Below are 26,689 nucleotides of genomic sequence, written 5' to 3'. Positions count from 1 at the left end.
TGAGCAACTGCAGTAATGCTTCCCAGGCATGGTAAAAAAAAAAGGTTTTATTAAGGCCTCCTCTTTCTATGGGGAGATTAGGCATTGATTGTCCATGCTGGGCAGCTGCCAGGATTGCACCTGGGCATCGGAGAAACAACAGCTGTGCCTCGTGCAGGAGCTCTCAGAGCTAATGAGAGTCACAGCACAATCAGCAGGTACCTTCCAATTATTGAGCACTGCCCTGCGTCTGTGGCCACGGCCGCTCTCTTGTACGTGTGAGCGTCCGCTGTGTCCGAGCGCAGCCCGAAGAACAGTCCCAGGAACAAGATGAGTCCCAGCAGGGCTCCAGCCAGGGCTGTGGCCACCACACAGCTCTTCTTCATCGTCCTGTGGGAAGAGACAGGATTATCAGCCCTGCTGCCTTGGGGGCACATGGGAACTAGGGAGCAGGTGACCAGGCACAAGTGTAGTCTTTTCATCTACCTCCTTCCATATCCTCAAACCAGCAACTATCACTTGGGTAAGAACCTGCCTCACAGCAGGCAGGTAACATCCACACACTGGAAAAGCTGTGGATTCAGAGGTGAGAGGGAAATCCAAGGAGCAGAACACAACTGGTGTTAGTCATGACTCACATCATCTTCAGAAGAAAGTTTTTTAAAAATTTAACTTCAATCTGCTTTTAAACACCATGGAGGAGTCTGTGGAGGAGTCTCTGTCCAGAAGGTTGTCAAGGACCAGTGCAAAACATATCTTAGTCATTAGCAAGCAACCTCAGCCAAAGCTGTTTTGTGCAGCCCAGTGTGAGCACAGCACTCACTCCCGTTTGGGGCCCTTGGCCAGAGCACCTTCCCAGTAAGCCAGCCACTTCCAGAGGAGGATGGCCAGTGCTCACACCTCCATGTGTCCCAGTCCTGCACGCAGCTGCCCTGGGGGTGCACAGGGTTACAGCTCATCTGTGGGTGAGCGTAGCAAGCCAAGGAGCTCCCCAGCAAGTGTATTCCAGATACACACCAGGATGAGTGAGACCTATTGAGGGAATGGAGAGTCACTGCCACCTTGGTGGGATGGACAGTTCATCACATACAGCTTGAATAACTGCTGTTTGACCCATTTCCTTTTCTGTTACAGGATTGTTCCAGCAAAATAGACTTAAATTCATTATATTGTCTACAGGGACCACCTTCCCCCTGTGTAATGCAGCTTTGGGTTTTTACCACAACTACTTACTTGCACAGTAGCCAAGATGCCCTTTACCTTACCAAAGCATCTGCCATCCTCAGAGACAAGCCAGACCATGGAATTGTGAGTAAAGAATGGATCCACCAACCCCAACCTTTGTGGATGTTCAGCAGCCCAAAGCAGAGTGAACTCCAGCAGCCAGAGCAGCACTCTGTGCCTTGCAGCAGCCACACACACAGGATTAGAGAGCAGTGAGTGTGCCAGCACTGAGCTAAGTAGAGGAAACAGGCCAGGTCAGCCAACCCAAAACTTTTCTCAGAGGGAGGTAATTAGCAAGCAAGGCCCCCTCAACCTCACTCCCACTCCCGTTACTGAAAACAGGAGATATACATTTGCTATCGAAGCTCTGTGAGTCTTAATCTGAGCATTAAAGATTCTCATCTCCAGGTAAAGCAACTCAAACCAGGGTGTATTTCTACTGTATGTGTTGTTCTGTAAACAAATGTCAACTGAGGACAGTAAAAGGTAAATGGATGAAACCTCTTTCCAGGTTCTAGAACTTAATTTACACTCAACTACTTTTAAAAGAGACCAGTGGCGTGTTCGCAGAGCAATGACTGTGCAGGGAAACAGAGAAGCCATTATGTCCCCAACAATAGCTCACACACAGCCTCAGAGTTTAAAGACAGTTTTGTTTGTTGGCAGAGTTCAGCTTCAGCACTGGCAGTCTCCTCCAGGCTTCACAAGGAATGCCATGGGATCTTTTATCTGGCCCCAGCTCGGCAGAAGGTACTTTGTTTCATCTGAAGGCTGCTCTATGCTGGGCTGTCCTGCAAGCCCGGGCTCCGTGGGGCTGTGTTAACCCGTGGGCTCCTGGCTGGGCTCTCAGCTCTCCCCCACAGCTGTTTGCCTCACTGCCAGGCTCCTGGAGAGATTTACTGCCTCGTCAGGCAAGTTATTCCCACAGCAGGAGAGGAGAAGGGGAAGTGTCAGATACTACCTCTGCTCTCACCTTTCACCTCCTCTCTGGAATTGGGTCACACTTGTGAGTATCCCCAAACCTGTAAAAGCTGCAGTCCTACTGCCTGGTTAGTGCACAGACCTTGAGAAAGGGCCCTCCAGCCCACTTCATCTGCCTCAGGCACAGCTCCTGGCCTGCCAGCCTCCAGGTGAGGGTAAGACACACACCCCTGGGGCAGGAACACACCCAGGCTGCTGTGAAGAGACACTCACTGCTGAGCACTGCCCCTGTGCTACACTGTGGCACCACACTGTCCTCTGGGCTGGGCACCTGCAACCCACATCAATGGTCTTAATAAAGCTGCAATCTGCCAGATCGATCCTGCTAAGGAAGCAGCAGATGTACGAGCTAAAGACCTGCAGCTTTCTTGTCTTCAACAGTACAGAGAGCGAACTCAGCGGAGGATAATCCTCTCCACCTTTACTGCCAGCTCAGTTCCCATAAGTTCCATAACCTGTTTCAGGCCTGACCCTAGAGGGAAGCATCCCTTGCACAGCCTTTACTGCCTTCCCAACTGTGGCACAGCAGAGCTGGATATGCTGTACAGAAATCAGGAGATGGATCAGGAGCCTGCAGATATCCACTCTCTAACCCACCTCTCCACACTCAGTCTGTGCCCTGGGCAGGCACATGGCAGCGACAGCTGAGTTTTTGCCCCAATAGTCTGTTTGAACCTTGGCTCTGAGCGGAGTCCCTGCTACGATTTATTGCTGGGAGTGGAGCAGCAGCTGCAGGTCACCACCTGAGCTGACTCCCCAGCTATTGTCTGCTGAGGCTGGCTTTAACCTCCACATCTCTGCCAAATCCAGCTGCTTGGAAGCTTGGCTTCAGTCACAGAGTGCTGCTTGGCAGAAGCAACAGGTGTCCAGGAGAGAGGGACTATAAAGTTATTAAAAGCAATACAATTATTTCTCACTGTTATAAAGGTTCAAAAGCCAGTCCTACCCATGGAATTTAAAATGTAGCCTGATTGCCTTGATTTACATTAGGAGAGGGGGTGGACCAGCAAATAGCAGAGCTATGCCTCTACAAGCAACCCCATTGAGCTGTATTGAGATGTGCCACAACATGTGCAACCTTATTTAAACATGACACTGGTTTTCAGCTAAAAGAACCCCAGTGCAACAGGCTGGCTGGTGTCAGGCAGGGGATCAGGGTCTGACAGCTCTGCCAAGAGGACTGAGGAATCTGCCATGGTCAGGGAAAGCACCAGGAGAACTGGAAGAGGAGAAAAGGAGATGTACCAGCCAGACAGCAGTGGGGAGAGAACAGCAGGATGCCAGAGGATGACAAAGAACTCCGGGACAACGCTTAAAACTTTAACCACAAACTTTAACCCAACTGGTTTCTGCTTTAAGCCCATCTTGCAACAGCCGCATACCTCAGCACCACTCCTGAGAGATCCCTTTATTCCCACACACAGCCCAGTAGCCACTACTTGGCCATTAGCTTTGAGACATCCATCCTTACTGTCCCCAGGCAGCACACGATAAGCAAGGATAGTCTGGACATCTTGACTCTTGTCATAGGACACAGGCCATGCTCTTCTAATAAAACTCAAAACTTAACATGTCTCAACAACATTGTCATATTTAAATAATTAATAACAAACATTTGTAATAATGTTTTCACACCCTACTGTTGTGCAGAGAGAACTGTCGATGACTTTTGGCTGAGAATGTACTTAAAAGAAACTGTCACAAGGTTGCCACAGGTCCCCCAGCAGAGGCACAGAAGTATCAGGTTTCTAGCAGAGGCCCAAGGGCTGTTCACCCAAATGTCCCATTACCGATCCAGCATTATGGGACAAACTATGAATTTCCTGTACTTATTCATCACACGATACTTAAATTCAAGTCTCATGCAGCTCTTCATCTCCACCAGTGATAAGGGAACTAAAGCAGAGTTCAGCCAAGCCAGGAGGAAGCCCAAAGAGGCTTCCAAGTTCAGACCTAGGCACTGGTCCCACCTGGAGCAGGAAGGCAGAGCAGTCCTGGAGAATCACAGTAACTCCATCCACCTCAGTTAAAACCTTTCCTCAGAGCCGGTGCCTCCGCGCCCTGTGTGACCCTCCCCTCGGAGGCAGGACAAAAGTGTTGAGCACTCTCTTTGTTAAGCCCGGCACCGCGGACTCGTGTGGATACAGATCAATTTTCAGGAGAAAGGCCTCCATGGGGATCAATGGTCCTTATTGCTGTGAAGTCAAGCCAGAGATAATTGACACTGAATAGAACAGCTCAGTCCCCGAGCCGAGGGGCTGCCCGGCTGGCTCTCAGTTGTGCTGCTCAAACTGAGCTGCTGTGATCACAGTTTGCAATTCCCCCACAGGCAGTGGCTTTTCTGAAGCTTAATGGCATGTAGTATCCTGTCCAGTGCAGAGTAAACCCTGAGCTTACTGAGAAAGAGACAATAATTTCCTCTTGAAGCAACTTCTCCCTCAAAAATCTTTCATGTTTTCCTGTAGAAATTTTAGCATCAAACACAGCATTTTTTTACTTTAACACACTTCAGCATAAACTATGAAGTGAAAAAAGGCAGCAAGGTGGAATAAATGCTAAATTCCCCATTTCACATGGTTTTCACCATGTGTTTTCTAGTTGACGGCGTCCCAGAAATCCAGAACCAGCAAACTCAATCTCAAAAAATCCAAGTTATTAAAGTTTAATAAATTCATTGAGAACATTACTGTTCTGTCTCAATTTGAAGCCAAAATACTTCATTAAATAACTCAATTCTCCCAACTTTGCAAAAGATGTTTTCAGGTGCTCTTCTTCTGCCTTTAAACTAGAAGTTGTTTATTACACCCGATCTTACTCAGACTGGTTAGTCAGGTCCTATAGTTCCTTTTTGGCAAACTTTCGTCTGATATATTAAAAAACTCACATTGTCCCCTATTATGTGAAATAAGAAATCCCACACAGAACTTTCAGGTTGAGTGGAATGGTTTGATGAAGGTAATTCCTAATTCCTCCTTACCTCTTGAGAATATTTGCAAGTCCCTCCTGTCCTTTTGCACAGAGCTGTGTGTACCGATCTCCTCTGACTGTCCTTTCTCAGGAAGCAAACCCTTTTCTAGGTGCAATACATCCTTGTAGCAGTAACCACTTATCTCCACTTAAAAGCTCTCCCAAGCGTACCATACTATTTGGTATTTGTACTGCTCTGCTCACAGAGATTAACCCATTGAAACTCATTATGTTTGAATTCACAGTACCGGAGGAATGCATAAGTAATCATTGACTGGGTGAAGAGTCAAGAACCCACACCTTTTGAAATGCATATTTTAGCATTCACGAAGGTTGTGTATCACCAGCAGAATCATTCTGTGTTCCCCGGGGGTTCGGTTGCTATGTGGTAAAAATGTTTTTCCTCACCTGGTTGTTAGCTCTGAAGTTCTGATTAAGGAACTGAGCAGATAAAATGACCTCAAGATGCACCAGGAAAGGTTTAGATTGTATACTAGGAAAAATTGCTTCCCTGAAAAGGTGGTCAGGCATTGGAACAGGCTGCCCTGGAAAACGGTGGAGTCACCATTGCTGGGGATATTTAAAAGACCTGTGAGACTGGGTCAGTGGTTGGATTCAGTGATCTCAAAGGTCTTTTCCAACCTAAATCATTCTATGATTCTAAATATGTGGTCATCTTAAGCAGAAGTGCTTTCATCTCCACATGGTCGTGTATCCTCACACCACTGTCGCCTAACCAACCGACACCCCTGTGGTTCACAAAGAGACAGGATCTTAAGTGTGTCTGTACCTTCAGCTTAAACCTTCAGACACCCTGACAGATTTCGCTGGGATTACACTTTGTGGGAATAACCTGCCTGCCAAGTGTGAGGAACTGCCAGCAACAGCCTGGGCACCTGATCAGCTCACACACCAGTTCTTCAGCAATCCCAGTGACACTCTACCTTAAACTGCCATTAGGTTTAGTCCAGATTAATACTCCAGCTGCAATGAGAAGACGCAATGCCTGTTCTGCCATGCCTGCTCCTACAGGAGCACCCTCTGGCACCGAGGATGGCAGAGCAGGAAGGCAGGGATGAAGAAACCTGCCCTCCATCACTAAACCTAACTGAGGCTTTTAAGCAACAATCCCACATGTCTGTTTGTGCTAAGTCCAGGAGCACAGGTGTAGCTCAAAGGTTGCAGCTCACCTGCTGTTGAACAGTGCAGTGCAAACCCCAGCAGCTGTCTTTGGACTCTACAGACAGCCACCAAAGCTTCTGCCACTGCTGCTGTCCATGGTTTGCTGGAAACCTCAGGACCCCTCTGAACACGAGTTGAATGCCCATCCAGAATGCAGCACAGCAAATCACAGCTTGCCTGAAACTTGGGCACAGCAAGGATTCAAGCCCACATGTCCAAAGCCTGACTTCAGCCAGAAGGCATTCTGCAAAACCAGGGTGAAGCAAAGTCTGCCTGGATGCCAGTCAGCACCATTAGATGCCATCTTTGGACCTAGGAGGATCAGTCAAGTGGCTAATGTCTCAATGCCAAACCCATCCAGTCCCTCTGCCCCACTCCAACCTTTGATACGCTGGATCCCCACTTGCTCCAGAAGGATGGTAGCTGTACTACACTGACTCATTAACAAAGTTTGGCCTCGTTCCAAGATAAAAGCTTTTTGAGTCATATTTCCTCTCCTTAAAAATACAACACCTTTTCTGCAGTAGCCACAAAATGGAGTTCTGTTTAACATTTGCATTTGGAAAAAAATCAGTATTATAAAACATGAGCATTCCACCCTTGAGATATTCAGAAGGGACCTAGCATGTGCCCATCCTTCAAAGAGGACTTTCAAATACCCCTTTCAAGACATTGCATCAAGAGGGCAGGCCCCTTCAGTAATATTGCTATTATTCAAGAGATCTGGAGGAAAATCAGAAGCTTTCCAGAAAGGAGGTACTGGCACAGAAAATATTCTGCAGGCTCAGAAGGATTTGATGTACCTGCTTTTTTCTACTGGCCAGTCTGAAGTACACACACAGAGTCCAGGCCACATTCAGCTAATAACACATACCACTCTCACTGTATCTAAATTTTTGATGTGAGACCCACAGTGCTCCACAGAAATGATTGTGACAGGAGCTGTGGCAAAACAACTGTCCTCTAGAAAAGCAGACAGCGTGAAAAGATAGCTGGTCTGTGCCCCAAACAGAGCCCTCTGCACTTTCAATCTGTCATATCTTTAATATTGACAGAGGAATTTGAGATGCAGTCTACTGAATGGAACCCTTTTCTTAATTTACTGTCCCTGTAGGTGTGACAGTACCAGGTTTTATGCTTAATAGCTTTACAGTTCTAAAGTTGCTACGTCCCTGGAGCAGGTCTAGGTCAGAAGAGTCTCCCTGCCACATTTGTCTCAGAGGGTACAAGGTGGCATGGAAAGGCTGCTAGCTGTAAGAAAGCCCAGTTCTAAATCATAATTATCCAACTGTAATGCTTCACCCCCACTGCTGAAAGGCAGGTTTTATATCAGTGAGTCACAAAACTTAAGCAAATTCTATGTCCTTCTTCAAGGACAATGCAGTCTCATCCATGGCATGTTCTTACCAGCACAGAGCTGGAACAAGTTGGATGCTCCTCAGCAAGTTACTCTTTCACTTGTGCACAAGTAGAGTTGAGGATGAGGTCAGAGAAGGTTATGAAACCTGGAGTTAGTGTCTCTGGTTCCTAAGGGTGAATAGTGTGCTATGCACAAGTACCTCATTTCAGCTGTACAAGCCTTTGGGAACTCTCAAGTATCTCAGTCAAGGCATTCATATAATAGAGAGCCCTGTTATAACTCAGCCTTGCATGTTTCAAGCTGCAAAGCCACGCCTCACACAGTAATCTCAAGTTTAATGCAGGTGCATTGCTGCCTTGTTCTTCTCAACCCAAGACAAATAAAGAAAAACGTATCCCCTGCAGGGCTTGCCACCTCTTTCCATTTGTGATGTTCACAGCATGGTCACCTTTAACATTCCCCAAAAATAGCAGGCACTATTACACTGAAACTCGAGCAACAGAGGAGTGCATCTGTCAGCATATGAAGCAATGCCTTCTTATCTCTTGTCATGGAACTGGCAGACACTGAAAAGCATCAGCTGACCTGAGGCACCTCTGGGTACCTTTCCTTTTTGTTTCTTCCCCCACCCTTATTGATTTTTTCCATAAGAATTTCAGGAAGCAACACCAGCAATGACTCACAGAACACAAATCACATCTGCTGTTCAGACTCCTCCTTTTTATGGCAGAACATACACCCCAAGGTCTCAGTTTCCCGAGGCTTTAACTGATGCATTATTGGAACAGACGCTGTTACAAGATTTGGTACCTTAGCTAAGTGCACCTCATGTTGCAGGTTAGCTGTTTTTTCCATCAGGAAGTCTTTTCCCTCTAACAGAGCAATGTTGCAATCCAATACTACCTGAACATGAGCATCAAATAGTATCTTGAGTTCCTGGTAACACAGAGATGTTCATAAACATGAGAAGCTTCTTCACACTGAATTATAGTTTCCTTTCTGACCCCTTGCTCTACTCTCCCATGCCTAAGGCAATCAGTGGAAGTTAAGTACCAGCTGCATGGGTAGCAGACAGTTCTAATTTAAGCTAAACACTACCTAAGAAACACTGATGTGAAAAAGAGATCACTGCTGAAAAAGCCCTGGAAAACAAATCACTAGGGGAGACTCTTAGAGAAAAGGTACTTTAAGAACTGGAAAAGTTGCCTAGCGTGCAAGAGGTCAAGTTGACTAAGAGCAGGGACACAAGAATTGACTTTCAGATCTGAAACTAAATAAGCAGATGTTTGTCCACAGCCAAAGCACCTCCTTCCGCTCCAGTGAGAGTTCCTTTCACTGTAACTCACCTGCTCAAATCGAGCAACCCACTAAACCCACATGTTTTCATTTTATGAATCTGTTTTCCCATAATCACCCAGAGGTGTATCGCTCTTCCCTGGGGCAAAGGTAAGCAAAATGAAAGATAACTGGTAGATGGGGAGATTTATGAACCCTTCCTTACCAGCCACATGGCCCAGTTCTGGTTATACTCTCCTACCCACCCAGGCAGCTGAAGGTGGGACAGTGCTGTGTGACAGCTGACAGGGCTCCTGGGTGATCAGAGGCTTTGCTGATTGCTGTTGCAGAAACAATCCTTCTGCTCCTTCCTTCCAGAAAAGGGTGACTGTCCTCTGTTCAAGGTCTGCTTTCTTTTATCAATTCTTCTTAATTTTATCTTTCGGCTACTCAGTCTTACTCATTAATTATATGTCAATCTCCACAGTTTCCAAAACCCACCCCAATCTGTACCTTTTATCTACCAGCTTTGTAAAGTCCTTTCATCTTTCCAAAGCCTTTCTGCCAGGCCACCAAAGGGACTGTGTTCTTGCAGCTGACAGACTTGCCCTCCCCTCAGCAGCCAGCAATCAGCTGAGCAACACAGTCCTGCACAGCTTCCCCTCAACATCACCGTCCTGGAATAAGAGGGGAGAGAGCTACTGGAGGCAGACAGGGGGAAAGAAGATGGAATAACATGGGAAAAGAAGAAAACCTAAAGTGCTGGAAGGGAAAAACAGAGGAAGTGGGGATGAAGGAGGCTGATAGGAGGACAAAAAAGACAAAAGAATAGGAAAGGGGGAAACTAAAGGGGAGAAAGCCTCTCAGGGCTAGAGGCTTTCTTCAGTCCAGCCTGATTGCTGCAGCTGGACCTGTCCTTCACATGCACATCAACGCTCTCCAGCCACAGATAAGTCTGGACTTTCTTGATGCTCTGCAGAGGGATTTATTCAATGTCATTGCCATAGCAAGTAACTCTGTATTTTACAGATTGTAAAGCATCTGGATGAGTGGGGCAAGAACCAACAATGAAACTCGGATTCCAATATAATAAATGAACTCAAGACTGTATTCACTGAAGAGGTTTTATAGACTGTAGCTGAACTTGGAAGAAAAGAGCTCAGTTTCCAACTGAAAAAAATTTGTAGCTACCTGCTACAATTCACCTGCTTTTGCTAAATCAAGACTCTACAGGTAGACACGTATCTGAATCACCATGGAGCTGGTTTGAGTAACTTTGTCTGTCTTGATCTGACTCTTGTTTGCTGTGGACAGCTGGGTCAGGGAATGCAGCCCAGGACTGGGAACTTGAGCTGGGAGAGCCCCCCTCTGACATATTAGAAGGGCTCCAGCCAAGAGCAGCAGCAGGTCTTTGTTTTCCAAGCAATGTAGGAGAGGTCCATTCTTTTTTGTTCTGGTAATGAGCACAGACTGATCTCCTGACCTGTGCTCTGCCTGCTCTGCATCGGCAGCTCTGTTCTTCCACTCTGCTTCTGGAACACACCCTCAGCATCATCCCATTGTCCCTGCAGCTTTTCTGGCTCTGCATCTGCCTCCTGGCCTTTCCCCTTGCTACCAGGTAAGAAACATGTCAGTGCTTGACCTCCTATCCCAACACGGTCTACATTTTTTCAGGTTACCACTTAAAAGCCCAGAATGTCGTGGAAAGAAGAAGTATCCAAGATCTATGGATTTCAGCCTACTTCTTAGACCTAGCTTCCTCTGAAGAGCACCACTTGCCAGTAGGACACTGACTGAAGTAAGAATTTCTCATCTCTAGGACCCCTGAACTCTGTCTTCCAGTGTTTGTGTAGCTCTGGCCTCTGTGGTGGTTTTGCCAGGTTGCTAAAGCAGCATTTCTCTTATCAGCAATACCACATCACTCACACCATGTGCAAAACCAGGGTCAAATTGAGATTTCTTTACCAACCTTTCCATAGACCTTTGCAACACAATAAGGAGTGAAGACTGACATCAGCTTGGGTGGTATAAAGGGTACCTTCAAAAGGTTGGATGGGCCATGCAGAGGTGAAATATCTCCCCCAGTGATGTGACTGAGATCCCAGGGTACTGGACTCCCAGCTCCTTTCTTTGATCTCAGCCTCTGTCAGAAAACCAAATTCCTCTTGAAGCCATCAGTTCATCTACTGCTGACCTCAGTGCCTGTTCAGATTGCCTGGCCAGAGACCCTGTTCCCTGTGACCCAGCCCTCACCGAGAGAATCCAAAGTCAACACCGTAGATCAAGACCTGCCAATCCCTATAAGAGAGAAACACTTGCTTTTCCAACCTGAGCCTGAAGGCTTGTGAAACAAAGGTACCCTTTAATAAAGTAGGATTAAAGAACTGGAAAGGTATGCAATAAAGGGAAAGAAACAACTCCTCTATTTCACACCCCAATCCAACCAAAATACGGAGGTGATAAGATAAAATCATGCTGTTTACTCACTACTTTAAAAGTTCTGTCCTCCCTGCATGCAGTTCACCTTCAGCTAGTGACACCAAAAGAAGGTGCTTCTGCCTTGTTCTCCTGCCCCTTATTCCTCAAGGGTTCCCAGATGCAGGGGCTCCAAAGCAGGAACAGTCACAGAGAGCGAGTGGCAGAGAGGCTTCATATATGGGAGTGGTCAGAAGGGGAGGGTGATGTAATGAAGTCCTATCTTTGAGCAGTAAAGGCATGCCACCCTTCCCCCTCCCTGTCCCTGAAGAATTGCTGGCTCACAGGGCAAGCTGAGAACAGAGTGGTCCAGCACTTTCCATGCCTTACTTTCTCACGCTAAAGGGAACAGCATAGAGGGTGGGGAGCAAGGGAAGACCACACTTGAATGGAGACAATACTTTGATGTCAGATAGTCCCAAGAGTGAATCTGTACTGGCAGAGTTGTTTCTTTTCTTCTTGCATCAAACAATACAGTGCCAAGCTGCGGGTTTTCTCCTGGCACAGGTCCTGACAGCAAGGACACCCTCTGCATTAGGGCACTGGTGACCCCATACCCATCCTGATCAGGCAAATCCCATTCCTGCACTCATCAAAGTTAGATGATGCTGGAGCACTGCTCAGCTCCATGGCCATAGGGGCTGGAAGCTCTGTGGAGGAGAAGGATCGTGTGTCCCATAAAAGGTGGTGTCTTGGACACTGACCTGGGAAGCTCTTGAGAGGCACATCCTGCCCTTATCCATCAGAGGAAGTCATGTACCCTGTGAATAGAGAGGAAGTCTCTCAAGGATGCACCATTGCTCCCCAGAGGGAAAAGAGTTAATTTTCAACTTCCTTCCAACTGCATCCTTTCAGTTTTGTTGATCTCTCACTGAAGGGCTTGTTTGACCATGAAAAGCCACGTCATGCATTCAGACAAGGTTTGCCTGATTTAAAGGTTATAAATAATTGGTTAGGTATCTCTGTAATTGCTGTACAAAGGAGATGCCAGGTCCAACAGATTATGCCTCTGTTCTCAGCTGAGACAACTGGAAATGGCAGGAGCCAGTCCAGGCTTTCACAAAGTGGAATTCATGGAGTTACAGTCACCTACTAGGAACGGCACCGAGACCTGCAGGACCACGTAACAGCAGCCAAGCAAATACCATTTGCTCACAGAACCAAAATCTCACACTGACAGAAACCTCCATGGCTGGTTCTTAGGTTTGGGTGAGGAAGGAAGATGTGGTTATGACTCTTGCAAGAAGAGCTGCTTGTGCAATACACAGTGAACTGGACTGGAGAATGATCTTACCTTTAACCCTTCACAGGTTATGTTTTTAGCCAGAGACTTCCCCTGTCCTCTTCACAGAACACTGTGCCAGCCTAAGTAAAGGAGTTATTTAAACTCTGTAAAGTTCCTGCACACACCATAGTCTGAGTCTCACCCTGAGGAACAGGCCAGCATCAAGAGACTTGAAAGCAGATACATAACTGAGTGAGATCCCCTTTTAACTCCTAGGAATGCTGCATAAGATTTTTTCAGATCCAGGACAAACCAGCCCTCTCTTGCAGACATAAGATTTGCTCACTGTATTTGTGCTCTCCAGAATCTCAATAAACTACTCCCTCTTGTTCTGTTACTTTGGAGGGGGCCTGGCTTTGGAGATGTTGGAATCAAAACAGAAACAACTGAGTTGTTCTGATATCCTTATCAAAATTGGAAATCTGCACCCCTGACAGACATTTTCAGTACACCCACAACTGCAACAGACCCCATCCATCCCAAGGAAAGCCTCCTGCTTGCTCAAGGTGCAACATTTTTTTTACAGGATAGTTTGGAGACAACCTAAACATGCTGGGTGAGTGGTAAAGTGAACTCTAACCAACCTCTAAGCACAAAGAAGAGAGTCATAATAGGTCCCTTCCCCTATTTCTCCAGATACTCATGGTAGGACATAGGGGAGACTGTGGAAAGCTGCCTAGCAATATGAGCCTTCAGTGCACGCTGCACCTCCAGGAAGGTCTCCAAACTCCATAACCCATCCAGATCACCAAATTCTTGTCAACATCACTACAAAAAAATTCACTACTTAACAGCATTTTTAAGCTACTGTCAGGGCCAGGGAGCCTTACTGGCCAAATGAGAAAAGCACTCATATCCCCACTCTAGAGACGGGACAATAGACACAGTCTTGCCCAGGGATTCAGAGCAGGTCAGTGCCTGGGCTGGAATAAGGAATCTTCTCCCCAGATTCCCTTAAGCATGTTGACAGGCATTACCTCTCTTCCCTGTCACATGCCCAATATATGCAGTAAATCCAGAGTCAGCTGGAAGTGACAAGTGCAGAGGCTGACAATGATCTAATTGCACAGTGCCTGGAGCTCTGTGGGCTGCTGTTTTCAGTGTTTCTCATGGCTTTGGTTTCTCCCCCACTGTAAACAGGAAATTAATAAAATGTGAAGGTAGCACCCTCCATCTCCCTGTGAAAAATGACAGCAGATTAGACTGCAACAGAGGATCTGGGGAGGAGTTCAAAGTGTTTGCCACTTAATGGAAAACTTGCAGATTATTACGGAAAGTTGTTGGGTGACTAATTGCTGTTAAAGTCTAACCTAAGCAAGAGGGCCCTAAAATTGGAGGATCATGGACTTTTCCCAGTAAGAGCCAAGGTCCACTATGCAGATCTCCACAACTCTTTTTTCCATTCTGCTTAAGAATCAGTGGGACTTGGAGATGTGAGGGCTCAGAATTTATTCCTGGACATGAATGAACACTGACCCACAGAGATCTGTGGTGCAGCCCACCCAAACTTTGCCTCAGGAGAGCTGCGCTTCTCAGGAAGCCTGACAACTTCTTGTTCCTTTCTCAGCAGTTTCTGCTGAAGGATCAGCTCTACTGCTCTCGGAGCAACAAATGAAACATCTCAGCATAAAATTCAGCACATCCTGGTAAGCCAGAATCAGTCCTGGGTTACTTTTGTGTGGCAAGTTCTCTACTGAAGCACTTAGAAGCTCCTGCCCCGTGGCAGGGTCAGGTTTGCAGCTCTCAGAGAGGGATGGGGCAGAGCAGCAGCAGCAAGCAGCAGTGCAGCCATCTCTAGGTCTGTTATCCCCACTTTTCAACCCTCTGACCCAGGCCTGGTGGTGTCTGCAGCCACCACTGTCCACTGCAGGGCCACTCAGCTCACAGTGGGAATCAACCCATCTCCAGCTGTTCAGGTGCTGCGTGGGAAAAAACTCCAGGGAGTCCCTGAGAGGTCTGTACATAAAGCTGTAATTTGCACTGAGGGGGCAGAGGCTTTGTACCCTCTGGCTACACCTCTGCAGTCTTCAGAGGGCAAACCTACCTCTGGGATGAACACCCAGAAACAAGAGTGCCATGGGCCAGGGAGCTCTGATTTACACTGGGACCCTTTTCTCTGGAGGGTGCTCAGCAGCAGCACAAATGGTTCATATTGCACTACACGGGGAGGTCACATACTGTGCAAGACAGCTCACGCCCTAAGTGAGAATCTGGACCTACAACTCTTTTATTCCAGCGGTTCTCAGCTCCTCACACTCTCTGTTTGCTCCCTAGAACTACAGCCTCAGGAAATAAATGAATTTTCTTTCTAAAGACATCACTCACTGCAGCTCCAAGTCCCAGTCCTTCAGGCTCACAGTTAGCCCCACTAAGACTTGGGTAATCCAGTTCATACCTCTGTGTGGCCATTTGAACCCATTGGTTTTGACCTTAGGAGAGAAAATCACAAACACGGGTTCAGTCTTGGTGCAAACCACAAGCCATGGGAGGGATGGGCCCTATTGTACAACAGGGCAGGCTCCTGTCCCAGCCCACACTTCAGCAAAGCAGTCGAGTATGTTCAGCTTCCACCAGCCCTGAAAGCATTGGATGATTCTGTGCTTTCCAGAGCCATGGTCACAAAGTTCATACAAAAGAAGACCACAGGGACAGGAGCCTGTCTTGACTGGCCTCTGCATCTGAATGCAGAAACCTGGCAGGTTTGATGCTCACAGCATCTCCTTCTTTGGGCAGAGCATAACATAGGACTTCGGGAAGCGTAAGTGCTCAAACACCAACAAGTCTTCCATCCTGAGAGATGCCACCTGCTATCAGGATAACAGGATTTGCATCTCAAGTACAGATCAGAGAAAACAGTTCCTGTCTGGTTTATCTGCCCTTTGGCCCAGCCTTCTTCAGGCTTATTTATTTAGGTGTTGCAAAGGGCACCAGAGATGGCCATTGCTTTTGAGAGATCAGAATCACAAGTCTCTGCCTCAAAGCACTTGCAACCTGGAAAGTGTGGAAGGGCCAGCTGGGCAGAGCAGCAGAGACTGTACCAGCTTGGCTCCAGGGCAGACACACTTGCCATGTCTTCAGGAAGAACACACATGCTACAGAGGCAGGACACATAGCACTGCACAGCAACCAAGCCCCATCAGTTCTCCCTCTCCATCCCACAAGGATGGGCTGCACAGCATTTACATCACAGCCTCTCTGTGCTGGGACAGGGCAGATTCTGGGTGCTTTCCATCTAAGCCCACATCTGCTGCCATTTCCACTGCCAGTGGGAGCCACAGATCCCTTGACCGTGTTTCAACCTGATACCTGGAGAAGGTTTTGTTTGTTTTGCCAATGTGCCAGGGCTGCAATTAGCTGGTAGAGGAGGCAGCAGGCCAGTCACACCTGCATGGCACAGTACAAGGGGAGCAGCTGCTTTAACCACCCTTTATCCATCTAGGCCCCCTGACCACTGCCCCCCAGGCAGGGAGAAATGAGAACAGATGAGAAACCAGAGGCATTTCTCTGGTTCTGCACTCTTAAAGATCACTGTCTCTCCCACAGGTTGAGAGGAGAGTACTACAGACATAGGCACTCCCTAAATTACGAGAGCCGCGGCAGCCAGTGCCATCAGGCACAAATGGATGTTTGCAGAGGGTAGAGTGGCCTCTCCTCTGGAAAAGGTCCTCACCTGCCCCGGCAGATGGAGGCAAAGGGGTTTCACAGAGGCTGGAGCGATATTCCCACTCACTCCACTCCCCACATCAGGTGCACATCCCCGACTCTGGGGAGAACGGAATAACCATTTTCTGACAGCTGTTGTGCCTCTGTGTCCCACCCTGTTCCCTGCACAGCTGCCTCACAGCACTGAGGAAGAGGGACAATTTGCTGGTGAGGTCAGCCCCATGTGTAATGGGGGTTTTGGGGAAACAGACCTTAGGACTCAATGGGGCTGCTTCCCATGAGAGCTCCCATGGCCAGAAATGAACTTTGAATCCCAGTAGGGCAGGGCAGAGCTGTGCCAAGACAGAAGTCTAGATAAAAGAGATTACTTCTATATATATATTTATGGATCTGTTATAAGAGAGCAGGAAGGAGCAGGGAAGAGTCCAGGGCTTGTTCAGATCTGAGGCTACCAGAAATGCTGGCTGCTCATGAAAAGGCTTCCTGCCTCCCCCCATGCCACCCCATGCCTGGCCTCTGCCACAGAGATCCCACCAGCCTAATTTGGGCTTGTGGGTGAGAGCACAGAAACACAATAGTGACAGGAATGAAAAGCAATGGGGAGGACGACACCCAGGAGACTTATTCTTATAAAGGAACAATATTATATCAGAGAGGATCTGTGAAGACGGGGAAGAGCCTTTTGTAAAACTCACAATTGAGCCAAATCCTGCAGTTTTTACATGCTGGTCTCTCAGGAACCCCATGATGAAGACTGTCCCAAATGAGGACCCCTGTGCCAGGTCAGGCCATGTGCCAGACACGCTGCACATGAAGCAGTAAAACACCCACTGCACAGTCTCTGTTTGCCCTCTGTGTGTGCTTTTTAATTACAGTTTTTGTTTGCAAACCATCTCTTATAGAAAAGACAAATTGCATTACTCTCAGCTTATTAAAATCACACTCAGAGTTTCTCAACTGGTAATTACACCCAGGCAGCAGTGTCAGTGTAATTAAAGCTGGGATGGACGTTTGGGGAGCCAGGAGCCCAGCTGCCACACAACCCCTTCCCTGCACCAGCCAGAGCCAAGCTCAGCTGCCTGAGCCTGGCCCAGGCCTTGGCCCCCTGGGATACCCCAGCACAGCCACTGCCATGCCACGACAGAAGATAATGCAAGTAAGGGCAAACACCTCCTCAGCCCAGGGGAATGGATCCCCTGCACCAAACCTCACCAGGTTACAGCTGAGCTCTCACACTGACTCTGCTGCATAGGCAGGGGCTGGGGCAAGGAATACACGTGGCCGTGGGGTTACAGCACTGAGGCGTGGGGACTGAAAGGGGGTTATTCCTGCTTCTGCTGTGAAATAACTGCAATAAATCACATTGCTTGTCTGAGACTCCATTTCTTTTCATGCCAAACAGCGATTTTGGGCTTCCCTGTTAACTAAGCAGCTCTGGGGACAAACGGACTCTTGCTGGCACCCATCTCACACAAGCATTTTAAAGCCTGACTGTGGCACACAACAGACCTGAGAGTGAGTTACACAGGGGAAGGTGTGAAGCCCTAGAGACTACAAGTTCAAAAGAACTGAGAGACAGCAATAAAAGAGCTTACAGACCTGTGAGAAGCTGGAGCTCGCTGCAGAACCAGCCGTGCCTCTGCACCGCTTGGTCTTGGGAGAAGGGAACTGCAGGTGTGCAAACAGCCGTGTGAGCAGCACAAAAAACACCTGCCCCGAGCCCAGGAACCTCAGAAATAGAGCTCTTGCTGCACAGCTGGAACCAGTTAAGCTTTGGGCAAGTGGGGACTTAACCCCAGCACTGACTTCCTGCTGCTAAGGGGGTGCTGTGGAGAATATCACCTCCAGGAAGATGGAGCACTAATTAGGGAAAGCAGATAAATACTGCATCTCTTTCAAGAGGAGTTTCCTTCCCACTGAAATCCTCACAGTTTCAGTGCCCAGCAGGATGCAAACACATCCTTAAATGACTTCCTGGAGCCTGAGTTTCAAAGATCAGTCCCTTCAAAAGCAATAACACGCCAAGATCAATAGCAGCCCCAGGAGACCTCTGAGCATGCCAGCTCCAAAACCACCAAGCTATCACTACAGCCAGTTACCTACCAGAGGCTAAGGGGCAGTTCTACCTTTTCTCTTCTGAAAAGGCTGTCAAGACTTCCTAAGTGATCAGCCTTACTTAATTATCAAGAAAAAAAACAAATTAGTAGGAAATTTTACATTTCAGAAACAGGATGATGTGCCTGTGCAACATATCCTGGGGAGGCAAACCTGCAGATATAGTTCACAGGAGAAGAGGAGCAGAGCTCCCAGACACAGGATGTGATCCCAAGGTCAAGGATATGTTCATTTGCTCCTTGAACACTTTTACCCCCAACTTCCCAAAGTTACTAATAGGAAGTTCTGGGAAGTAGCTATCAGGTAAGCATTTTTAACCCAATGCAAATTATAAGTGAAGAGTGAATGATCAAAACTTGATGTGAAAAATGCTGAGTGGATTACTCTATGAATGCCAGAAACAGCATGTTCATTATATTTACTTGTGGCCCGGTAATGAAATGATAGAAGATAACATATGGAGTTAGCAAAGGACAGCAGGAAAATGTCAGTTGTGGAAAACTTGAAAACATCTGCAAAACAGGGCAAAGAAGAGCAGATGAAATTCAATATAGAGAAATATGTAATGCCTGGCTCTGATAAACCAATATGAAGGACAGACACATATTGATGGTATGAGTTAGGACCTCTTTTCACCACCATTAAATTCCTTACACAGATTTGGGGAAAAAATGCAGCAAGAAAGAAGAAAGAATTTGTTCATCTGCTCTTTAGAGCTTATAAATGAAACTGGGTCTGTAAAGAGGAATAGTATTCCTTTGAAAAGGAAAAGAGGACAAAGGCAGAATTAAGAATCAAAGCTGGCAAATCAAGCTACAGCTATAGAAACTTTTTTTTTTTTTAAAGTAACTTAGTACAAGGAACTTACCTAAGAAATGACATAACAAAGATTTTGCCAAATATATTGAAAAACAAAGTGTTTCCAGTCTAGGGTGTTCACTCAAGTACAGCTAACTGTAGTTCCTTTGGAATAGCATTGAAATCTGTCCAAATAGGAGAATTCCAGTCAGGGGTCAGTATTCTCATCCCTTAAAACACATGTGCAACGTCAGAGCGTGCCACAGGAACACGGTGCCTGAAAAGCAAAGGCAGGATTCCCGAGAGCTTCAAGCCTTCCTCTCCCTACCTGGAGCTTCTGGCAGTGTAGTATCACCCAGCCTCATCTCACCTTCAGCCTCCGAGCAGAGTCACTCTCCCCGCTCCATCCGCCCCACAGACACACCTGCGCGCTGCGATCCTACCTGGAGCTAAGTGGGATTTTCCATGCGGGCGGTGCGGCATCTCAGGGGTCCTCCCAGCACATCCCTGCCTGGCCCAGGGCTTGGCGATTGGCCCAGGGAGAGGAGAGCCTGTTCTCCAGAGCAGCCGGGCTGTTCCCCTGTGGGTGAGAGGCTGGGTCAGTCCCAGTTCTTGTGCTGGGCACTAGATGGCACAGACGGGAGGCGATTCCAGGGTAGCCAGCCCGCGGGCCGGGGCGGGCCGGACGAGGGGGTCTGCCAGTTGTCCACGGGAGGCAGCTGCCAGGGGGAATGCGCTGCCAGCAGCAGCATCCCACGGGGGTATCCCCTCCATGGAGTGTCCCCCTTGCCACTGCCCTGCTGCACCCCCTCAGCATCCCGTCCTGTCCTGTCCAGGCAAAGCGTTGCCTGTGCTGCAGGAAGCTGGATAGTTCGGCAAGGGCCGTGGCATCCATGCCCCTGCCTCCTGAACATGACCTACTACTCCTCACCAAGTGCAGGCTCACGGCCTCGGACTCAAAAACACCTTGTTCATGGAGCAGCCCTATACTTGGCTCAAACTGCATCAAAAAGAGGATGGAAATACTCCCCGGGATCGACTGTCCCGCTTCAATGTGAGGCTGCACTTTCGTGCATCAGCCTCCAGGATAATAAACACCACCTGATGCCCGGGAGTGCAGAGAGAGACACCAAGGGCCACCTATCCCATCAGTGGTCCCTCTGGGTTCTGGCCAGGTCTGGGGAATGGCATCCCTGCACCTTTCCTTTGCCCTGTGGGATGATGGTGCAAAGGAGGGAAGCTCTTAGTCATTACTCCAAAAGCATTTGTCACAAGGTAACTCCTCTAAAGCAGCTCACTCTTCCCCCTGGTTTTCTTCCTTTTCAGCACTGCTGCCTGCAATCACTGAGGCAGGACCTTCCCAGCCTCATCTTCCTCAATTTCTAGGCGTGGATGGAATTCCTTACAAGTGAACTGTGTGGACTGACGCGATGAGGCAAACATGGGCTAAGCCACACAGACCTGCTGCGGTAAGCACAGGAAAAGCTAAAGCATTTTCTATGGTGACAAAAAAAAAAAACAACACGGGAAGGTGGAAGGTTGTATGTTGGCCTCTGCCGCTCTGCCATTAGAAATTCACTTTGCTTGAAAGGTTAACACAGTTAATGCATCTGCCGAAGATCATGGGCTCTGACAGCCTGTCTGGAAAGGCTCCATCCGTAGCACTGCACGAGGGACAGCATGTGCAGGATGGCACTGAGGCAAGCAGCGAGCTTTGTGCACAGGGCAGAAGTGGCACACATGGGTGTTACCCAAACCCAACCTGAGCCTGGCAAAGCCCAAAAGAGCTTTTGTGCTGAGCAGCTCAGTGGTGCCAGGTATTAATGACACAAACAAGACTCCTAGGAAAAGCCTGCTTGCTTTTCCAGCAGCACTACCCTTTCCTGTCTGTCTGCTCATGGCACTGCAGTGGGTTTAGGGATCACCTAGATCAAACCTCACAGAGTTAGTCCCTCAGAGTGTCTTAAGTGAGAGACAAAACATAATTCAGATGCCAGCATCCTGAGGACAGCTCCAGTCCAGTGTCCAGAGGCATCCTGAGCAGTACAGAACAGCCAGAGAAGCCCCTCCAACACTGGGCTCTCACTGACAGACTTGGAGACCTACTTCTGATCACCCATCTAAATCTAAATGCTGGGTCACTGGTGTGTAACAACCTGGCTTTGAAAGGTTCCTGGGCAGAAGGGGAAATGCTTCAAAGAAGGCTTTTATGCTCCAATTCCCACTTCAAGCTCTGCTTCTGGTAGTCTTCAAATACTTGGTATTTTTAAGACAAGAGTTGTCTTTTTATCTTTGGTTATACATGGAGAAAAACTAGTCAAGCTGGAAAGAAATAAAAACAGTCGGTCACTTTTCCAGGCCTGTCATGGACTGTAAACAAGCTTTTAAAAAGTGCTGAGGTCTTTAGAAAACATGAAAGTCTTAGTCAGTGGTGCCATCCTCCTCAGCAGCAGGACATCTTATGTGTCATCCTGATGGCTGGACTCGCTTCACTCTGCCAGAGCCAGTGATGGGGAGAGCACTGAGCTTCCCAGGCAGCCACCATTTAAGCCACCTACCAGCGTTTTCATGCACCATGTCTGCTCAGGTCACACCTCCACAGTCCAGCACCTAGTCCAATACTCCCCTGGAGGCCTGTGGTTGCTCTCAGTGGTTTAGCACTACTTGCTAAGATGCTTAGAGCCAATATAATCCGTGCACTTAGTGGTTTCAAATTCCAAAAGAAGCTTAGCAGCACCAGGCGCTGCCTTCAGCCTCTCCTGCACGGGCTTAAGATGGTTTAATTCCTTTATGAAACTGTAACTCCAGCCCATAGCTTTACACTGTGGATCTTCTAAGCCAGGTTTTCTTAAAGCTTCTCAGAAATACTTTTTTTATGAGACACACAAAAAGGAGGGATTCCAGAGGGACATATTATAAGATCAGATGTTTCTGCCTCTTAAAAGCTGGAAATGTGAGAGCCCCATGGTAAGCTACATTTTAAGTCCTTGCAAGGCTTTCCTTCACTGTTTCTCCCATCTTAGATCAGCTTCTATAATAGTCTAATGTATGGGAATGACTGGAGAGGTCCCAGGGCTTTCCCCTACACCTCCCATCAGCCTTGTGAAAGCATCAGCAGGCAAGAGCCACCACTGTGCCCCAAAGGCAGGTGACTAAATAGAAGAGAACCCCCTGGGACCACAGGCTGCCCCTGGAGTGCCACTTCCCAGGCTCTGCTTCATTAACTGCATTTGCTGTTTTTGTAATTTTGCTGTTCTCCTGTACAGGGCTGGAAGAGATAATCCACACTGGAGGTGTGTGACAACCAGTCCCTGAGTGGGACAGGAGAGCCTGGCCAGCCCCACCGCTTCCAGAGGTGTGATGGCTGTCTCTGGTGGTGCTTTCAGATCTGCTTCCTCTGCCCTTCTGCCAGGTACTGCAGCTGCTGCAGCAGTTCAGTGCAGGGCTGTGCATCCAAACTTCACAGCGCCCTCCTTCACAGCCTGCCTTAATTTAATCAATAAATAAAATTAATCCCAACGAAATGGGTACAGCATGCTCCCAGAATGGAGGTAACAGAAATCCTCCCTGTATCTCAGATACCCAACTGATTCATCGTGAAAGTAGCGGGAGCTGAGAGTTCTCCTGTGCCGAGGAGTCAAGGGAATGCCATGCGTCACTGGAGCGGACTGGTGACCTTCCCTGCGCTCGCAGCAATGTTGGCCAATTTAACTGTGACCACAAGATCACAAGTTGTTAAGATTCCTATGCAGGCAGTATACAGGCCAACAAATCTGCTTTTATGGGCCCTGCTACAATTTGATTAATTTGCCCAATAATGAGCAGACCAGTGTCCATAATTACTTAGCAGAACTCTGTCCTTTTTAAAACCCATCACTGCACAGATGCACGCCTCAGACCCAGAACACCACCAAGGGGCCTCAAGGGCTGCAAAGACAGCCTCAGCCGCAAGAAGCTAAAGGTTTAAGACCTGCTTAATGTTACATGGGCTATTGCTACCATTTCTCCATCAAGTGCAGAGTCTCAGCAGTGACTGTCTGCATGCAGTTGCTTCTGCCAGCACTGATGCTGTGGGAACTCTGTAAGATTACAACCCAACTGATGCTGCATTCATCCTTTATCTCCCCACCTCCATGTGCTCTGCAGTTATGGGAAAGATGGTTGTCATTAAGGGGATTTCTTCCCCAAAACTGCACTGTCATGGACAGATGGATCTTCTCCAGGTCTGCTGCTTTGTTCAGTCAAGAGCTTACAGGTGTTTGGGATATGGAGCTCCCCACATGCATTTCCCCTTGAATAGAACATGGCCAAACAGCATTTACCCCCAGATGTAATGGAATTAAACCTGGAGCCTGCACCAGCTCTTTGCATGTATCTCTCCAGAGCTACAGCTCCCTTCTCTGCAGGAGGCTTGGCTTTGAGTGATCTGCCAAGAAGCTCAGAGCCACAAGAAATAACAACTTGGGAGCTCAGACAAGCTGGTTTGCAGGCAAACAAAAGCTGAAGCTGTGAAAGTGCGAGGCAGTCAATGCAGTGTCTGGCAGCACAGCCTCACCACCTCCTTAATCCTCTTTCCCTTCTTAAGCACTAAATTAATCAATTACATTTCCAGCCCGGCAAAACCAGTCAAAAATGTAACCTTCATCATACACAAGGCAAACATAATTAGGATTGTCATTCGAATCCAGGTTGACCAGCATACAAATCAGCCCAGGCTGCGGGAGCGCGCCTGCGCTCCCGCTTCCTCCCCGGCAGGGGCAACTGGAATTGCAGTCACACCGTCGGCACCACGGGGGTATTTCAAGGGGAAGGGCAGTGGCACCAGCTCCATCTGCAGCGATCCAGCTCCACAATCTCTGCAGGGAGTGCTGTGGTGCTGAGCACTGCACAAACAGGGCAGGGGCACATTAGACAGGGCAAACTCAAGGCAACCCTCCAGCCGTGTCAGGGAGGAAGGCACGACCTTCCCAGCCACAGCACAGGAGCCTGGCCTCCCAGCCCAGCACTGCGTATGTCACAGACACTGTAGACACGGGCCTTGGCAACCTCTGACCACGATCGCCAGTGTGAATTTGTGAGGAGTGAGTGATGATTATCCCCTCCCCAGTCTACTGAGTCACAGGGGTTAAGCAAGCTCTTTGACAACAAGAGTAAGGCAGGAGTGTTCAGGGAAAGCATCAGCCCAAGGTTCAAGAGGAATCAAAAAAGGTAAGTGAGTGATAGGAGACAGAGCAAAACCACAGACCTCGGTGTGCTCTCAGGCAGCTCCAGGGTGCAGCTGCATCCCCATGGCTGTTGTGCTGGTCTGCTAGAGGCTACAGCAGGACTAGAGGAGAGAAAAGGACCCAGTTAAGGGTGAACTAAGGTCTGAAATGGTTTCCTTGCAAGTCCAAGACACTTCAAACTGGCAAACAGAAACCTGAGCGGCGACACAGCAGAGAGTGTGCGGCTTAGAGAAAATGAACAGGGAATGATTGCCTGCTGCCTCTTCCAATATTTAAGCTACAAAGCATCAAATGAAAACAGTAAGTGACAGATTCAGAACAAAGTAAATATTTTTTCACACAGCTGAACAGTGCCATATAATGCTGTGGATGCTCAAAATTTGCTCAGGTTCAAAAAAAAAGGTTTAGAGAAAAAAACCTGTAAGGGCCATTAAATGCAGAGATCCACGTCTCAGGAAATTCCTCAGCTACAGATGGCTGATGGCAAGGAGAGTATTCATGAACACACCAACCTGCATCCCCCTCTTGTTATTCTCCTTGCTAGACATCCTCTATTAACTACCATTAATTGAGGATCCCAGGGGAAAGAGACCCATGGTCTGATCCAGTACAGTAGCTCTTCTCTCCTGGCACTGACCTGAGCTCTCCTTACTTGCCTGAAAAACTAGGAACTGGGAGCATTCCCATTACTGGATACTAGGATGACAACAAAGAAACATGCTTATAGCACAGAATTTGAGTGAATAGTGAAAGGATCTCTGCTTTCCATTTCTCCCATTTATCATGTTAGGAGAGATTTTTGGTAAAACTAACTCAATCATGTTGCACCCAGCTAGCTGCATTTGGTAGCCCCATATGCCCCTGTGTTCAGGTTCGAAGCAAGTTAATACCCTTTTGACAGATGCTAATATACCCTCTGGGATGGGATGAAGGACTCTTCTTTTCAAGTCTCAAAACCACAGCTTTTGGTTTTTGTGAGGCCCCACAGTCCCCGCTCTGTCATACCCAACAAGCTCATGAGCTGATCTATCTCTACATAAAGTTTTCAAGTGCCCTTCCCACTGCAGCAGAGAGGAAAGGGAAGACGAGGACACTCCTGTAGATTGGTATCCCCCGGGTCCTGCATCCTCACCTACTGGCTCAGTCTCTTCTAGGGTTGCACAGGACCAGAGGACACAGGCTCTGAGTCCACTCTTTCTAAGCAAACTCCTGCCTCCTTCCCTTGCTGACCATCTCAGCTACAGAAATGCATCCACTCACTGTCATGTGCCCTTTGAAAGCACACACAGATAGGGCAGGATTAACTCTTAGCCTACAGAGAGCTGCCAGCCAGCCATTCTCCTTCAGCACAGCCAAGTGGAGCACTGGTGTGTTTCTCATTAGCTCCTATTATCCATGCTATTGTATCATCCGCAGTGTTAAAGCACACAGCCCAGAGACAGCTGAACTGCTCCTGCAATTGTTTGTTTGTTAAGAGGATTTGCTCTGTGGCGGGATATTTTCAAGTCACTTGCAGAGCAGAAGGTATCCTGGTTACACTGCCGTCCTCTGAACTGCTTTCTTGCCCTGGTTCTCCCACTGCCTCAGAACAATGCACACGGTTTCATCCCTGCCTGCGAGTGAACTGCAGATTATGTTTCCTTCTGACTCTCGGAGATAAGGTGTGAGACAATTGAGAATACAAAGCCATTCTGCTGTTAAACTGATCCTTTGGTTACAAGCCCCACTCTCGCTTCTTGTCTTGTCAGCAGCACTCACAGAGCAGAGCAGGTAGAAGCACAGATCAGTGGCAGCCTGTCCGGCTGCCTAACGGCAGGGAAAGGCCACGATGCACCCCTCTATTGTCACCTCTACCCATCTCTCCAGCAGATTTGTCCTTCCCTTCACTCCCAGTGACACTCCTGCAGGATAATGCTGCACCCCACATGAATGATTTTCTCCTGACCCAGCCTCTCTCAAAGCTCTCTGACCAGATCCTGAAGTCCTTACTCAGCATCTACTCCCTCCAAATGGGATTAGCTTGAGTCGGCCTCAGCAATATCTCAAGATCTGTTGATGCTAATTTCCCTCATGCAGGTGCTTAGATAGAGAAGGGAGGGGACTAACAGGGAGATGAACAGTCAGGGCTTTTGTCTGATAAAGCACAGAGTAAAATTCTGA

The 26,689-nt window shown here is 48.0% G+C and overlaps 1 protein-coding gene across 6 annotated transcripts in view; it reads right to left on the bottom strand.

The window, feature by feature from the left end:
• Positions 1–26,689, bottom strand: part of GGT1 (gamma-glutamyltransferase 1) — a 56,016-nt gene that overhangs the window by 11,068 nt on the left and 18,259 nt on the right. For 2 of the 6 annotated variants that reach the window (XM_050318119.1, XM_050318118.1), the window contains one exon: positions 202–369. In XM_050318119.1, coding sequence (XP_050174076.1) covers positions 202–365 — 164 coding nt within the window. In that variant the 5' untranslated portion in view covers positions 366–369. Of the gene's footprint in view, positions 1–201; positions 2,336–11,455; positions 12,006–19,374; positions 19,404–19,747; positions 19,885–26,689 lie in introns of those variants that run through there. The other 4 variants (XM_050318115.1, XM_050318114.1, XM_050318117.1 and 1 more) reach the window with 4 other exon arrangements.

Source organism: Myiozetetes cayanensis, unplaced genomic scaffold (assembly GCF_022539395.1).
Source record: "Myiozetetes cayanensis isolate MyiCay16 unplaced genomic scaffold, myiCay2020 scf21, whole genome shotgun sequence".
NCBI lineage: Eukaryota > Metazoa > Chordata > Aves > Passeriformes > Tyrannidae > Myiozetetes > Myiozetetes cayanensis.
Note: the sequence above shows the minus strand (reverse complement) of the source record. Positions and strands in the feature narration are given on the sequence as shown.